The sequence below is a fragment of the Fundulus heteroclitus genome, chromosome 3 (assembly GCF_011125445.2).
Source record: "Fundulus heteroclitus isolate FHET01 chromosome 3, MU-UCD_Fhet_4.1, whole genome shotgun sequence".
In the NCBI taxonomy this organism is placed as follows: Eukaryota; Metazoa; Chordata; class Actinopteri; order Cyprinodontiformes; family Fundulidae; genus Fundulus; species Fundulus heteroclitus.
Genome location: NC_046363.1, coordinates 33,639,151 through 33,655,100, shown reverse-complemented (window position 1 = coordinate 33,655,100; position 15,950 = coordinate 33,639,151). Strand labels below are relative to the sequence as shown.

The window sequence follows — 15,950 nt, the reverse complement described above, 5'->3', positions numbered from 1 at the left end:
TAAAAGTTATTGGTTGAATGCAACTCAAGTTTTTCAGTTCCTCTTTGCATGCATCTTTCTACTTTACAGAAGCATAAAGCAGAATATTTTACAAAAATAAACACAAAACTGGTACAATCTGCTGTGACAAAAACGCAATGACAGTCAATACAAGAAAAGCCTAAACACAGTATATTAAGTAAAGGCAAAGAGTGCAATGGAGAAGCAGTCACGAGGCCTATGGTCTTGAAGAGGTGCAGAGACCCACAGTTCAGATGGAAGAATCTGCCAATAGGACAACTTCCAGGTGTGCACTTCACAAACCCAGCCTTCATTGAAAAGTGACAAGAAAAAAGCCACTGGGCATAAAAAGTATCGTTTGAAGTTTAGGCAATGCAATGATCCCCATAGCTAAGTGTGAGAAGGTGCCCTGGTCAAATTAGGTAAAAGGAACTTAAATGCAAAATGACATATGTGATGGAAAACCTACACTGTCTATGACTTAGAAAAGACCACTACACAGAATAAAACTTGTTATTGGCAGCATAATGCTGTGGAGCATGGTTGTATGGGACGTTAAGCAAAGGTTTATATGAGGTCTTTTCTTGTTAAGAACATCACCACCTCTAACTGTGTTTCAATCCAGATTTGGTGGAACTGGGAGAGGGGGCCTGATTTTAGAAGCAATCACAGATAATTGGTTATAGTTTGCTGAGATGTACCTATGGTAACACAACAATGCTTATTCCTTTACATTGTACACTTGGATATTCCTTTAAAACTTAAATAAAAAAATAGAAGCCCTTTCAAAATAATGTATTTATCTATGATGAAATCTACTTATAAAGCATATTCTAAAAAAAATAAACATAAGACATATTCTCTGTGTTAAAATTCAAGCATTTATAAAAGTCTATCTGAGTTTAATTTATGGGAGGACCGTGATGGTTTGGGGATCCTTAGCAGTGGCTTATTAGAATCAGAATCAGAATCAAGTTTTTTGCCAAGTAGGTTTGCACGTACAAGGAATTTGACTTAGTGTTGATGGCGTAGACAAATTAGATATATATACATAAGTTTGTCTCTTTGGGGAGTTGTTCTTCAGCAGGAACAAGGAAGCCGGTCAGAGTTGAAGGGAAGAAGGGTTAAGCTAAATAAAGGGCAACAATGGAGAAAAAAGGAAATAAATAAATAAAAAACGCTGTTATAAGTTGCAAACAAATTGAGACTAGTTTGGGATTCAGCTTCTAGTAAAACAGTGACCCTAAACATACAGCCAGTGCTAGAATGGAATGGTTCTCTAAAGCATTGACTCAGCCTTTCACATAAAATCACAATAAAATAAATGCAGAAATTTTATGGGCCTCCATGTCCTTAAAAACAGCAGCCCACCAACATCAGGTTGCACAAGTGTGAGCCACCAGAATTGACAAAGACTCATGGAGGAGTGTCGAAACCTTTTCAGAAAGAACTGAGGGAAAGTCCGGTTGCCTCCGATTTAAGCCTGTTTGCTGATGCGCTGACCCGGATAACTGACAATTTGCACAGGCATGTTTTTAAATTGTATTCAGAAAGAAAAGCTGAAAACCTTCAAGGTAGTATACAAGTTTGGATACTTTTGCAAACAACAGCATTTAGATTGTGTGTTTTTAAAGTTGGTTGATAGAAGAAAAATATCAGGATGTTGATCTGTTAAGAAAAACAAAAAGATTATTTGTTGTTTCTGAGTTGTTGAACATGAGTTAAGTCCCCACCAAGAACAGCAGGAAAAACTACAAGCTATTAGACTTTAATAGTTTTTTTTATAACAGACTTGTGAACAAGCGGTGTTCAAGCTTGGACTTAAGTAAAGGATGTACTCATAATCCAACACTATACTTGCACTATAATACTGACTCTTAATTATAAGACAGTGGCTACAAAGATTAAAGGTTATACGTCAAATAACTGCAGTTACCACTACTACAAATTACTCAGGTTTAGGTACCGTTTAAAACTTGAATTCTCTGTGCAACAGCGCCCTCTAGTGTTGTTGCGCTTATCTGCAGTGCCCAAAATCAACTCCAACGTGACTGATGAAAAACGTTTTTTTTTACTGTGTCAGCTATTATTCACAAAACAACAAAAAAATCTAAAAACCAAAAACAGAAGGCGAATTTCACATTTTTATTTTCATTTCATTCCTTTTTCGTAAAGTTTTGTCACACAGTTGCGAATCTGCGGCCAGGAAATGAGACACACGCCGTGGCATACAGGAAACCACGTGCTCGGCACTCAGGAAGCATCACAACCGAAGCATCGGTTAGCTTGCTGCGTTTCTGTGATAAACAACTTCAGATTTATCGGTTTTGACGGTCTTTTGGCGTTATTGTGCGTTCGCAGGCTTTCCAATCATGTCCTCGTTCAGAAAAGCGCTGAAGTCCCGACAGAGGAACCACCATGAGAGATCTCAGGTGAACATTTAAATGATTTCTTGGTCAGCCAAGCAGTTATGCTTAGAAATGTGTGGTTCGGTTCTCATATTAGGATTAATTTCTCATAACGATAAAATATTAATGGTTTCATTTTGTCACACCAGCTTGGTTTCAGGAAAAATATGGGTTTGTTGGAGAAGAAGAAAGACTACAAACTTCGAGCAGAGTAAGTTTTGTTTTCGGTCGGTTTTTATTCATTTTTGATTAAATATATGTTAATATTGATAGAATGCATATTTATCTTTGTGTCTCTTGTAATTATTATAGTGATTATCACAAGAAACAAAACACCCTTGCTGCTCTTCGGAAGAAAGCTCTGGAGAAAAACCCAGATGAGTTTTACTTCAACATGATCAGCTCCAAACTGGAGGTTAGAAACAACCCAGCATCATTTTTCAGACCATTTTATAGATTTCTCTATATCTGGGTCTGACTGAAATGTGTGTGTGTTTTCTTCTTGTTTTGTTTTGCTGTGTTTGGTGGCATGCTGACAGGATGGAGTTCATACGATGAAGACCACTGAGGAGATGACGGAAGAGCAGAAGAAAGTGATGAGGTCGCAGGACATAAAATATGTGGAGATGAAACGGGTTGCAGAGGCCAAGGTGCGTCAGCATGTCCCAGGTCCAGTCTGTTTCCACGAGCAGTAATACAGGGGTACCTCAGTGAATTGCAATGTTATTGAAAAGGTAGTGTAATTCTGTTAAAAAAATTAAACATGTATAATGCATAGATTAACAGCATCCATCCATCCATTTTCCGATCCGCTTAATCCCTCATGGGGTTGCTGGTGCCTATCTCCAGCATTCACCGGGCGAGAGGCGAGGTACACCCTGGACAGGTCGCCAGTCTGTAGCAGGGCAACACAGAGACAAACAGGACAAACAACCATTCACACACACTCACACCTAGGGACAATTTAGAGACACCAATTAACCTGACAGTCATGTTTTTGGTCTGTGGGAGGAAGCCGGAGTACCTGGAGAGAACCCACGCATGCACAGGGAGAACATGCAAACTCCATGCAGAAAGACCCAGGGCTGACTTGAACCCAGGACCTTCTTGCTGCAAGGCAACAGCGTCACTCGGCTTGCATAGATTAACAGCATATTCACAAAATTTAGTTTCCCAGAAAATTTAAAACAGGACCAATAAAATACAGTTTAATATACGAATGTTGTGTTACCTATACAATTATGATGAACACTTTACACTGGTTCACCAGGCAGTCTTTGAAATGATCCACATGGAGTGTATAAATCACAACAAGTCACTGCTATTGGAAAGTTTAGTGGAAGAAAGGGTGAATAATCATATATATAAAGCTCCTTTAAGCATTTGGTTGACTTTCATAAAGCTTGGATTGCAGCTGGAGTTAGGTCGTTAAGAGCCAGCACACACAGAATGGCGACAGCAATCACATTACCTGTGTTAGGCCACTGTAGAACCAGACATTACATCAAGGGCATCCTACTTGGGCTAAGGAGAAAAAAAGAGCTGGATTGTTTCTCTGTGGTCCAAAGCCAGGAAAGTTTGCGTTTCATTTTGAAATGAAGGTTCCAGAGGCCAGAGGAAGAGTGGTGTGAAACGGATAACACGGGAGTGGGTTCTTGGTCAGCAAGAACTGGACAACCCTAAGTGTTCTGGACAACCCTAAGTGCTTATTACCCTAAGTGTTTATAAGCCTGTTACTTCCAACCATGTTAAGAGCTGGAGAAACATTTTGGATTAGAGGTTATATGTCTTCAACAAACAAGAGAAGAAGTCCAGCATCCTTCTACTTAAGCCCTTAGAAGAGGAGCAGAATCCAAGTTTCTGGAGTTTCAACGAGACATTTTTTACAGTCATTGTTGTCTTGCGTAACTGTCGCTGTGCTTCGTTGGCCATCAAACTTCCTAGACCTAAGCCCAAAAGAGAATCTATAGATTAATGCCAAGAGGAAGACAAGACACCAGCGTAAACCACGCGGGCGGCTATCAAAGCAACCTGGGCTTCTTTAACACTTCAGCAGAGGCCCAGGCTGACCGCCTGCATGCTGCGCCGCATTGATGCTGGGATTCCTGCAAAAGGACACCAGACCAAGTATCGTGTGCATGCACTCCACAGTACATGAATACAGTTGTTACTCGGCTTGCATAATGTGTAATTTTTTTGTGTGTGAAACTTCTGTAGTTTTAAGACGTGAAAATGAAAAAAACATTTGTAGCTGTAATAAATAGAATATGAATTTCACTTTATGACTCTTAATCGCTAAAATAAATGAACTTTTAAATTATTGAGATCAAGATGTCAACATGGGCTTGGAGGTGTACCTCTGAAGCTGAGATCAAGTCTGAACCATGAATTGAGTTTGTCGAATTGTAGAAGGATTATAATGGAAACACGCTCAATGTAGGATAGAGGGTTTAAATGTATTTTGGTAATGGTGACAAACACACACCTAGCTGACTGGTGTGATGAATTCTGCGATAATTTGGGCTTGATGGTTTCTGTCTGTAGGGATTCTCCTTGACTTTTTCAAATGTCTGTTTTCTTTCAGAAAATAGAGAAGCTGAAAGGAGAGCTCCATCTTCTGGATGCAGAGAGCAAACAAAGGAGCAAGCACACTTTTTTTGTTGATTCCAAAAAGGAAGGTAAGGACGAGTGTTTAGTAGATGGAGATTTTGAATTGTAGATGCCTGGAATGTAATTATTGCTCGCCCAGGACGCGGAGGAGTTGCTGTGAACAAACACAGACCTGCAGAGTTGGTCATGCCTTGGAAAAGTAGTCAATCCACCTCGGCATTCTTCACGTTTTGTTGCCTCACAATCTGGAATTAAAAGGGATTGTTGGAGAGTTTGCTTTCGTTTAATTTATATTTCGTTTTTTATTCATTGTGGAGCAAACAAATAGGACAAAATAAGAGAAACGCTCAACAGGTTTAGCAGTTTTAATTATGAATATCCCTGCATTCAGCACTGTTCATCTTTCCCTCGCCTTGGACCGGTTTCCCTGTCACTGCTGAAAAACATCCCACAGCATGATGCTGCCACCACCATGTTTCACTGTGGGGATGGTGGTCTTGAAATTTTTAATGTGTTGGGTTTGCGTCAGACTTAGCGGGTCTGTCAGACCGTGACAACTTGCCAGATCCTTTATGGGCGAAAAGTAAAATTTTAGTCTCTTCTGACCAGAGCATCATCGTCCATCATTTGGGGAGTCGCTTACATGCCTTCTGGTCAACTTCTTATTTTTAACGCTATACACACTATAATGTTGTTTTTTTCTGGTCACACTTCCATGAAGCCTAGTTCTATAGAGTGGACACTATTGTGGTCCAGTTGACCGATCCTCCAGTGTCTGCTGTGGAGCTCTGCAGCTCCTTCAGGGCTACCTTTGGTCTCTGTGCTGCTTCTCCAATCAATGCCCGCCTTGCCCGGTCTGAGAGTTTTGGTGGGCTGCCCTCTCCTGGCAGGCTTTTTGTTGTAACGTGCTTTTGAAAATGATGATTTTGATTGTGATCCAGGACAACATCAAAGATTTGGATCCATTTTTTCTTTCTCTTTTTTGTATACCCCCACCCTGACTTGCACTTCTCAGCAACTTTGTCCCTGACTTGTTTGGAGAGCTCCTTGGTCTTCATGGTGTGATGCTGCAGCCTCTGGAGCTTTTCAGAAAAGCTGTGTTTATACTGACAGGCCATGTGGCACTTAGATTGCTCACAGGTGGACATTTCACCAATTATGTGACTTTTCAAGGTAATTGGTTGCAACAGAACATTTTTGAGGCTTTATAGAAAAGGAGTTATATATATATAAATATGCACATGCCAATATTCTTTTTTTTTTTTTTTTTTTACTGTTCTCATTTCACTTCTACATGTTAGACTATATTGTGCAGATCCCTCACAATTTCAGGCAATCTGAAACAACATATGTGAAAACCATCGGGGCTGAATACTGGTATAAAGCGCTGTATTGTTGCATGTGTTCCCTCAGTGGAGAGCTTTGACCTGGCCAGCCACCTCAACACTGCTCCAGAGCTGGTGGATCGCGCGTACAACAGACCAACTCTGCAAACACTGGAGACCAAGAGCATCAAAGGAGCCGTGCAGCCTGAAATTATAAAGGTTTGCTGTATTTACAGTGTTGGTTGCTTGCTGTTTTTGTGTTTTTAGCTACAGGTTTAGCCATGTGGAGTCTTTACTGACAGCTCCTTTCAAAAAAAAAAAAAAAATTCCACTTTAGCTATTTGATTATTGATTTTTCTGTTGAGCCCAGTGAGCAAAACGTCCCCTTATGTTTGCTTCACCTGCAGAAGATGGCCAGGCAGAGAAGGCATCAGTATAAAATCCTTTCCCAGAGGATTGACAGAGAGAAGAAAATGTTTGTCATCAGCCAGAAAATTCAGACCCGTAAAGATCTACAGGTGAGTAGATCTTTAAAGCTTTACCACCAGGATCTTTATAGCCTACATTTGTGTTTCTTATGTATTATTTTTTACTTTGTCTCCAGGATAAAAACAAGAAAGTGAAGGTGAAAAATGAGACTGTGTATTCTGCAGCTATTTACAAGTTTGACTCCAAGAGGAAACGCTAAGGAAGGACTATTTGGACCGCTTAGTTTTGGGATAGGAGCTTACCTTTGATTCCAGCAGATGGAGAAGACGACAAATCTTTTCCACTGAATTGTTGCAGTGGTGCCGCTTTGTTCATATTTGTGTAAACATATTAGTTTCTTTCAAATAAAAACCAACACATGCGCGTTGTTTGTCTCCTTCACAATGAGATGCGCTGCTGTTGACTTAGAAACTTGAGTTTCCAGATCTTTTTGCTGCAGGAAGGAGAAGAAGTGGATGATTTCTGAAGGCGCCTTAGGCTGAGTTTGAAAAGATGTCATTCATGCCCTGGTCAACAGCTGCTTAAATGGTGCCAATATATGTTGTTACCACTAGGGGGCATTAGTGATCTTTGACTAAGCATTTTTTTTTCTATCTGAATTCTAGTATGAGGGTGCTCCAGATGTTACATTTGTGATAAATGCGTTTAGACTCCTTAAATATATGTTTTAGCCACTGGATGAATAGCACAGGCACATTTCACCAACTCATTTAATATAGTAGCATGTTCTGATCTGAATTTGAGAATATGATGCCCTTGGCCGTATTGTTCAATCTATGCAAGTTGCACAAAGTGTTAGGTGTTCTCATCACCTTCCAATGTTAGGAAATGAATCGCAGTCAGAAAAATCCTAAACCAGTTGTAGTCTGTTTTTTTGTTTTGTTTTTTTTTCATTATTTGAAACATTTTCTTCTTCGTATGTTGTTTTATTGAAATTTTTTTGCTAATTGCCGCATGTTCAAAATTTGGTATAGTTCAGAAAATTAGACAGCTGCACACAAAAGTATACAATTTGAACTCTTTCTCATTAAAACTCCAAACCGTACTCTGTTTTACTTGGATTTTGTGGTTGCAGCGGCTACAACATGGTTGTAAAGTAAATGGTTTTCAACAGTTTAAAAAAAAAATTCAAATCAGAAAAGTGTGGATTCCTCCCTCTTCACTATGACATGCCTATAATTAAATCAAATGTAAACAATTACCTTCAGAGGTCACCTAAATAGGAAGCAGTCCTCCTGCTTGTCAAGGTAATCTGTATGAATGCAGGTGTTCTGTGAAGGCCTCGGAGGATTGTTATGGCTCTTTTACATTAGCACTCGCTCGGCTCAATCCGACTCAGCTCCGCTCGATTCTACACAGTTCGGGTCATTTCCCCTTGATGACCCCACCTCACTATGGGTGGGGTCATCATAGCAAGGTAGCCTGAAAAGTAACAAACTGCCGGCTACCTTCCTCCTAAGCTCTCATAAGCCGTCATGCTCAAAAATCCTTGCATCTCATCTGAAGTCATATCTCCTGCTTGGCTTGGTTAGAAGCCCTGGCCAAGTAGATGTTAAAAGAGGGGCTACCAGTACCTAATGGATAACCCTAAAAACAAATCGAGCTAGTGGGGGTTCTACACCAAATTTAGCAGAGGGGCCACTGTTCTTTCATGGGGGCACAGAAAAAAAGATAGGGATAAAAAACTAAACGGATCAATATTTAATCGTTTAATATATTGAGGGAGCCAAAGAGCCAATTGTGGCTCTGGAACTGCTGGTTGCAGACCCCTGCTCCTATCTCAATACAGACAGAGCTAAACGTGAAATAGTTTAATATTGAAATTATTGTTAGAGTAAAACTGTAAAAGTAAAAAATGCAGTCGGTCCAAGTGACCAATCAGTTACAATATCTTTGTCACCATATATCATAAGAAATGTATTTAAAGTAATGTATTTAGTACAGGGGCCATAACGGGCCAGGACCAGTTCTACAGGGGTACTGGCCCCTGTTGGCCCTTGATAACCGTCCCTTAATTGAGCCAATTATGTTCTTGTGGAAATCAGGCTTCTGAGAAAATGGGTGAACAAACAGCATCATGAAGACCAAGGAACGGAGTAAACGGGTCAGGCAGAAACCTTTGGAGACGTTTGAAGGGTACAAAAGGGTACAAAACAGCATCCCAGGTTTTTAACATCTCATGGGATCTCTGTTCAGTCAAAATTAAGACCTAAATCCACAAGAGAATTTTGAATAAGAATTGAGAAATATTAATTTCAGATGCTATAAACAAGCGTAAGCTATTTTGCAGAGATATTTTATTGCTATGCACTTTAGTCTCCTTGTTTGCATGTCTTAAAGCACATATTGAGGTCAATAAATGAAAAAGAAAACAGACAAACTGGCAACATTTCAGTCTCTAGATGTGCAAAAACTGTTTGCCACCTCAGAAGACATGCAGCTGCAACAAAAGGCGGCTATGACAAGTACTGACTTACAGAAACAATTCTAATAGACACCACGCTTTTCAGATTTTTTTTACTTACAAAAACTTTTGTAAAGGACTATAGATACAGCAAAACAACCGCACACCCGTCGTATTGGCAGTCATATATCAAAATGACCATATAAGGTTGTGTGTCTGTCGTCCTATGTGGTCGCACGTGTGTGGGATGAGTATCGGCGCCTCCTTCAACCTGTGGTGCAGACTAAGATCTGGCTCCCGGCAGCAGATCACAGTGATGCTGACTTGACTGATCATTTTGCTTTTCGCAGCTTCATAAGCGGACCTCGTCCATCAGCTTCAACAGGGAGCCACTGAGTGGGGAGGGGAGGAAGGGGAGAGGGCATCGGAACAGCCGACAGCTCAGGATGAGCCGAATCAGCCGAAGACAAACAGAGTCCACCTCATGTCTGATTTGTAAATCAAACCCATCAGCTTTGAAACCGTTGAACGCTTTAAAACGAATCATGTTGCTTTTGAGAACGTGGTGGTTTAAAATATTCAAAGCGACTTTTTATAGAGACAACACCGCGGAGCTTTTCTGCCATGTTCCAGTGCTTGATTGTTCATTTCAGAGCTGGTGCACTGCAAAAACAGAACTAAAAATAAGTAAAAATCTCTTGAAATTAGTGCGTTTCTCCTTGATTTGAGCAGGTAAATAAGATTATCTGTCAATGGAATAAAATGTATGCACTTTAAATAAGAACAACTCATCTCCATCATCTTATTTCAAGTTCAGTATATCTAATTATCATATTTTATAGATGAAAATACTCATTCTATTGGCAGATAATCTTATTTACCTGCTTAAATCAAGTACAAACACACTAATTTCAAGACATTTTTTACTTATTTTTAGTTCTGTTTTTGCAGTGTGTATCCTGTTCGTGTTTGTAAATCACATTCTCTGCCTAACCCCCCCCCCCCCCCCCCCCATAATGCGTCACAATGCTGAGAGAGCGTGCGTGAACCAGGACCCCGGGGCCCACTGTCCATAAGCTGAAGGTTTGTAGGTCGTTAAGAGGAGCCCAGGGGTCAAAACACTGTGTGCGCAGTTCCGGGACCCCTCGCTGACTATGCAACCCGAGCACAGACAAGCCTCTGTCCCTACTCAAGCTCTCCTTTTATTCCCCCCCTCCAGCGACGGGGCTCTTGCGCTGGAGCGCAGTGGCAAAGCTCAGGGGTGGGCAGAGGGTGACCTTCTGATTTTAAAGATATAGACAGGCATTCCTCTTTTGTCTGAGCCCCCCCTCCCCATAACTCATTTGGCAGCTCGCACAGGCCGTCTTTCCATCCCATATGCCATCTCTAAAGTTAATGACCCGTGAGGTTTGTTAACGAATAGTCACTTTTTGGAATGGGAGCTGGAAGTGGAGCACAGGGTGGCAGCCGCACAGCTGCAGGGTATGACACAAACCCTGGTGCTGCTGGAGAGGGAAAGTGAAGCCTGGTTAAGAGGAAGTAAGGGACAATAGAGCCTTGTTTTCCAAATGTAATTATCAGGATATAACTTCCATTAAGGTTTCGCAGTTTTCCGATGTTGTATTATACGGTTGCGTTGTTAGGGGCTCTTCAATTGAGATCCAGCGTTTGTAATCCTTCAGAGCCCAGATTTAGTTTTGTTGGCCTAATCCTGGGCCACCATTACAGTTCAGAAAGAACAATTCTAACAATATGTTTGCTGCTTATAGATATGAGCATTTATTAATCCAGTGACAGCTATCAGATCTTCTGGTCTGCACTGGACATTTTATCTGAACTGACACATAGAATGATTTCTCTGTAAAAGCTGACACGTTGGATTTTTTTTTTGAAAGGAAAGAGTTACTTACAGGTTCTAATACTTTTTTGATCACCCTTGTTAAAATGTGTGGAAAAAAAGGCTTTTAAATAAACACATCTTTTAAAACAGTAGCTTTCTCTCGCATGTAAAAAAGATTGGAGGAAAATCCAACCTTTATGTTGGGGATATTTCTTTCTGTGCTTAAAATGTTTTTTTTTTTTTGTTGTTGTTGTTTTTTTTTAGCAAAATCCCCCTGAGAATAAATTGAACCCAATTCGAACTTTTTTAAACTGACCAAGGAGTCAAGGAAGTTCTTAAAAACGTTCTGTTTCCCTGGAGTGCAAATACGGCGCGACACAGAGGCCCATTCTTTTAGCCAACAGCCACGGGGATGGTAGAGGACCGATATTTATTATCCCACCATGCAGGATGGTTAGGGAGGTTTTAAAAAAAAACTCCATGGCGTACCACTGGAGGACTGCAACAAAGAGCGTTATCGATACTTAGGGCCACCAAGTCAGACACTAAAACTACGTATTTCTGTCGTGTTATCATGAAGTGTGCACATAATATAAAAAATTGTGTGCTTTTGTCAGGAGAGACAAAGAGACCTTTTTTTGCGGGAAACATGCCACAAATAGACATCAAATAGAGACTGAATGAGAAAAACACCTCATGTCCATTATTAGGCATGGTGGAGGGTGTATAATGGTCTATGTCTGTTTATTTTTTGAAGCTTCCGGGAGCCTTGTTTGGAGTAGTAGCCCCTTAAATTTTGAAACTTGAACATTTAAAGTTACAATTGCCATTACTCTGACAGAAGACTGAAAATGGGTTGCCCTTTGGTCTTTCAGCTGAATAATGATCCAGAAACATACCTTCTCGTCTCCCAGGACTAAATCCTGAAGTCCTGTGGGGTGAGCTTGAACGGTTCATAAGACAAGACCCAGGGCAGACATTTTATTTTCAGTGTGAGATTCTGATACTGCATTAAAAGCTGAATTAATTTTTTACATATTTCTACCTCTACAAACCTATCTGTGCCCGTAGATCATTGGCAGGCCATGCTTTGTGCCTATATTTTCTTACTCATAAACGATATGTATACAAATCTAGTTCTCCTGCATTTCTTTCACCTTGTGCTTGCTCCTCAGAAAGCGCTGCACCTTCACCCAGCTCCTTCACACACTTGCCCTGCATACAGATCCAGGGTTAAGGATGGTTAAGGACGGTGCTAATCGATCCCCCCAATTACGGAGAGCTTCAGAGTGAGAAGTGTGGAGAGGAGAGAGGTAGCCTGGAATTTTAGTGTTGGGAGGGTATGTGCCATTGTTGCAAAGGGACGATGAGAGGTAGTATTTATCAGTGAATCCCCCCCCCCCCCCCCCCCCCCCCCCACACACACACACACACCTCCTTTAACTTAAGGCTGTGCGTCAAGGGGCTTTTGAAGTTGTGGAAAGACAGTAGGGACAGATGAGTGGGGGGAAGGAAGAGGCAGTGTCTTTCTCCACGCCAGAGGGAAGATGTCTGAAGGAAAATTTTTGCACATCAGGGGCCTTGACAGTGCCCCTGATGTGCGTGCCTTTTGGTGTGTGTGTTTGGATTTCAATGTGTATCTTAGCATGTTTGTGTGGGTTTGCAAGTGCATGCCCGAGTTAAAAGTCTGGCTCTTGCGAAGAGGTGGGGATCACAGAGCCTCCTTTTTAAATTGCCACTAATGAGCCCTGGCTGGTGAGAGGTACTCGAATTGATTAAATTTGCATGGGAGCCTAAATCATGACAGGGGCCTCATAGTTGCGCACCCCACCTCTCGTTGCTCGCACACGCACACACACACGCATTTATGCACACAGGACCCCTGCTACGCCCCCACCTCCACATCAGACCTACAGGGGGTATTTCTCTGCAGGAGAGAGGCCCAGGATGCACCAGGGGGAGGGAGTGTGTGCACAGTCGTGTGTGTTTGTGTGTGTGTGGTGTTGAACGGGGCGTGGAGCGCACCCATCTGCCTCTGCATTACTGTCAGTCCATCATTCAGGGGAATGCCAGGTTCGTGCCTTGGGGACGTGTTCATTACGCTTTAACTACCGGATCTGTCCTTGTCTTGCGGCCTCCTTGTGTCATTGTCTGCCTGAGATTGCCGCGTATGTATATTTATGCATGCGTCTGCATGCCTCACAACGGTCCCTCCGTAGGACCGGCATTTGTGTGTTTCCGAAGAAATCCGCGATATAAAAAAAAAAAAGATAAAAAATGCAAAGATGGGGGGACAGGTTGATACAGTAAGCTGCGGATTTGTCATGCCCTTTTCCACTCCATTATAATATTCTTAGCATTTTCATCGGCCTCAAAACTCAAAGTTTTTCCGGCGTGTTTCTCTAACCTTCACTTCTCTAATGGGAATTGTGTGACAATGCATGATGAGAGCTGTTTTTTGCGTCTGCCTCGGATCTGCTCAGATAGCACCGATGGATGTGTGCGCGCGCTGGCATGGGGGACAGCACTCGTGCGTGGTTAGCCGGGTGATTGCGGTAATCAGATGGTTGTGCTAATCAGAGTTTGTTCGTCAGTGGCCTGATGAGGGGCGACGAGGGCCGCTGATTGTAATGCGATGCTTCGATCGGCATCTCTGACGACTCGCGCAGACAAACCGCCAAGAGAATCATTATCATACAGTTTTGTTTTCTTTTTTTGCACCCCCCCCCCCTCTCGTTTTTCTTTTTTTTTTTTTTTGCTCCGCTCCTGAAAACACCACGAAAGCAGTGTAAACAAACAAGCAGAACAACACGCGGATAAATGCAGGGAAGTGCCGTGCCACTGGAAAGGTGTAAACTCAACTATTATGGCACAGAATGTTTCCATTCCCGTGGACAGAGAGGCGTATTGTGACATGACGGGTTATATATCACTGTTTAGGTGTCAGTGTCATCCTTTTGAATAACAAAGCCGGAGGGGAGGGGGGGGGGTGCAATGTGATGGGGCGAGAGAGAGGTTTGGGGATGGGGGATAAAAATGTGACCCCTGGTTTCTAGTCTTGCATCAGATCTTTGTCTACCCCCCCCTTCTTTTTAGTGGGAAGGAGTTGCTGACGCTATTATGGCTGCCTCATCAGCCAAGTCCCTACAAGGGCTGATACAAATTAATTAACCTAATTAGGGACTGTGATTGCGGGTGTGATTATAGGGGATGGGAGCAAAGGGAGGGAGGGACTGGGAAGATGTGGCAGGAGGGATGGCTCGTGGAAGTGGGGGTGCGCTGGCAGCCATGGCCCAGGCGATGATGAGCCGGGAGGTGTGGGAGAGGAGCCAAGAAGCTCTGTATGGCTAATGAGGAAAGCTGTAGTCGGATTCACCGCTCCCTTTTTATTTTTCCGGTTCTTTCTCAGTTTGTTCATTTTATTTACTTTCACACAAATTTTCTACTTTTCTTTAGGTCGCTCCTTAAGCATCAAGCATCACAGTGCCTTGCGAACGTATACTAGTACTTGTTCACATTTTGTCATGTTCAATGTGTTTTATTTGGATTTTTCTTTTTGTTGTAAAAGATAAAGATAAAACTAATCTGAAAAATATGGCGTGCATACAAATTTCGCCATTTTCAATATCCATCCATCCATTTTCCGTCACGCTTGTCCTTTGTGGGGTCGCGAGGGTTGCTGGTGCCTATCTCCGGCATTCCCATTTTCAATATGATACCCCTAAATAATATCAACCAATTGCAGAAGTTACCTAATTAGTGAATAGCCTGGAAAGTGTGGAACTGAATTCCAATATAAATACTGCTGTTCTGTAAAGCTGACTAAAATAGTAAAAGAATACGCCACAGCTGTAAAACTACCATATTTAGGAAAGTGGCCCAAAATCCCATTGGTAACTTTAGAGGAGCTGCAGAGATCGACAGCTCAAGGTGGGAGGGTCTGTCAAAATGATAGCTATTAGTCTTGGAAATATTTATGGAAACCTGACAAGAAGAAAACTACTGTTGAAATTAATCCACGAGACGTTCCTCTGGCAGTTCAGGACAATGATGAAACATGGTGACTGCAGCATCATTCTGAGGGGATATTTCCCTTCTGCATGAACCAGGGAGTTGGTCAGTGTTGATGGGAAGAGTGATGGAGCGAATGCAGGAAAATCGTGGAGATAACCTGCTAAGAAGCTACAACTGGAGCAGCGATTGACCTTCCAACAGCACAATAGCCCTGGTTATAAATCCAGAGCCTCAACAGAACGGTTTACAGTCAATCTGTCTGAGTTTGAGCAATTTTGCAATGAAGAAATTCCAGTCTTTAGATGTGCAACGATGCTAGTTATTGCAGCTGCAACTGGAAGGAAAGGATGTTCTACAGAGCATTGATAAGCGGGGGCTGAATTCATATGCTTGTCACACTCTTTTGATTTCATTTTGCAAACAAATTTGAAAACCATGTCTGGTTTAGCGAGCACTTCATAACTTTGTGCTGCTATGTCTTGGCCTATCACGTCACATTCCATAAAATTTAAATACACTAAATTTAGAGGTTGCGACACCAAAATGATGAAAGGAGCAACGGCTATCAATTTTTTTGCAAGGCACTATATCTATAGGTGTATTTTATTGTTTAGTTTCCTGAGAGTTTTACATGACCTTCATGGCAGAAAAAACGATGTTTCTGAATCTGTTTAACCAATCATGCAGTATGAAGTCTGGTTCTGCACTGTCTGTTAACTGGACAGAAATACCTTCTGGGAACACACATAGAGTTGCTCTAACACATACAAACTCACACGATATTTCATTCTTTCATATGCACACCGAACAGTAGCTCGGCATCAGATGCATGGACTCTTTTCCCTACTAAAAAAAAAAAA

The 15,950-nt window shown here is 41.8% G+C and overlaps 1 protein-coding gene across 1 annotated transcript; it reads left to right on the top strand.

The window, feature by feature from the left end:
* The first annotated feature begins 2,233 nt into the window (after nucleotides 1-2,233).
* utp11 (UTP11 small subunit processome component) lies at nucleotides 2,234-7,196 on the top strand. The gene is made up of 8 exons (XM_012875058.3): nucleotides 2,234-2,432; nucleotides 2,558-2,619; nucleotides 2,721-2,823; nucleotides 2,948-3,058; nucleotides 4,993-5,086; nucleotides 6,432-6,562; nucleotides 6,751-6,861; nucleotides 6,948-7,196. Exons 1-8 carry the CDS (start codon nucleotides 2,373-2,375, stop codon nucleotides 7,029-7,031), a joined length of 756 nt encoding a protein of 251 aa, XP_012730512.2. The 5' UTR covers nucleotides 2,234-2,372; the 3' UTR covers nucleotides 7,032-7,196.
* Nucleotides 7,197-15,950: the final 8,754 nt, after the last annotated feature.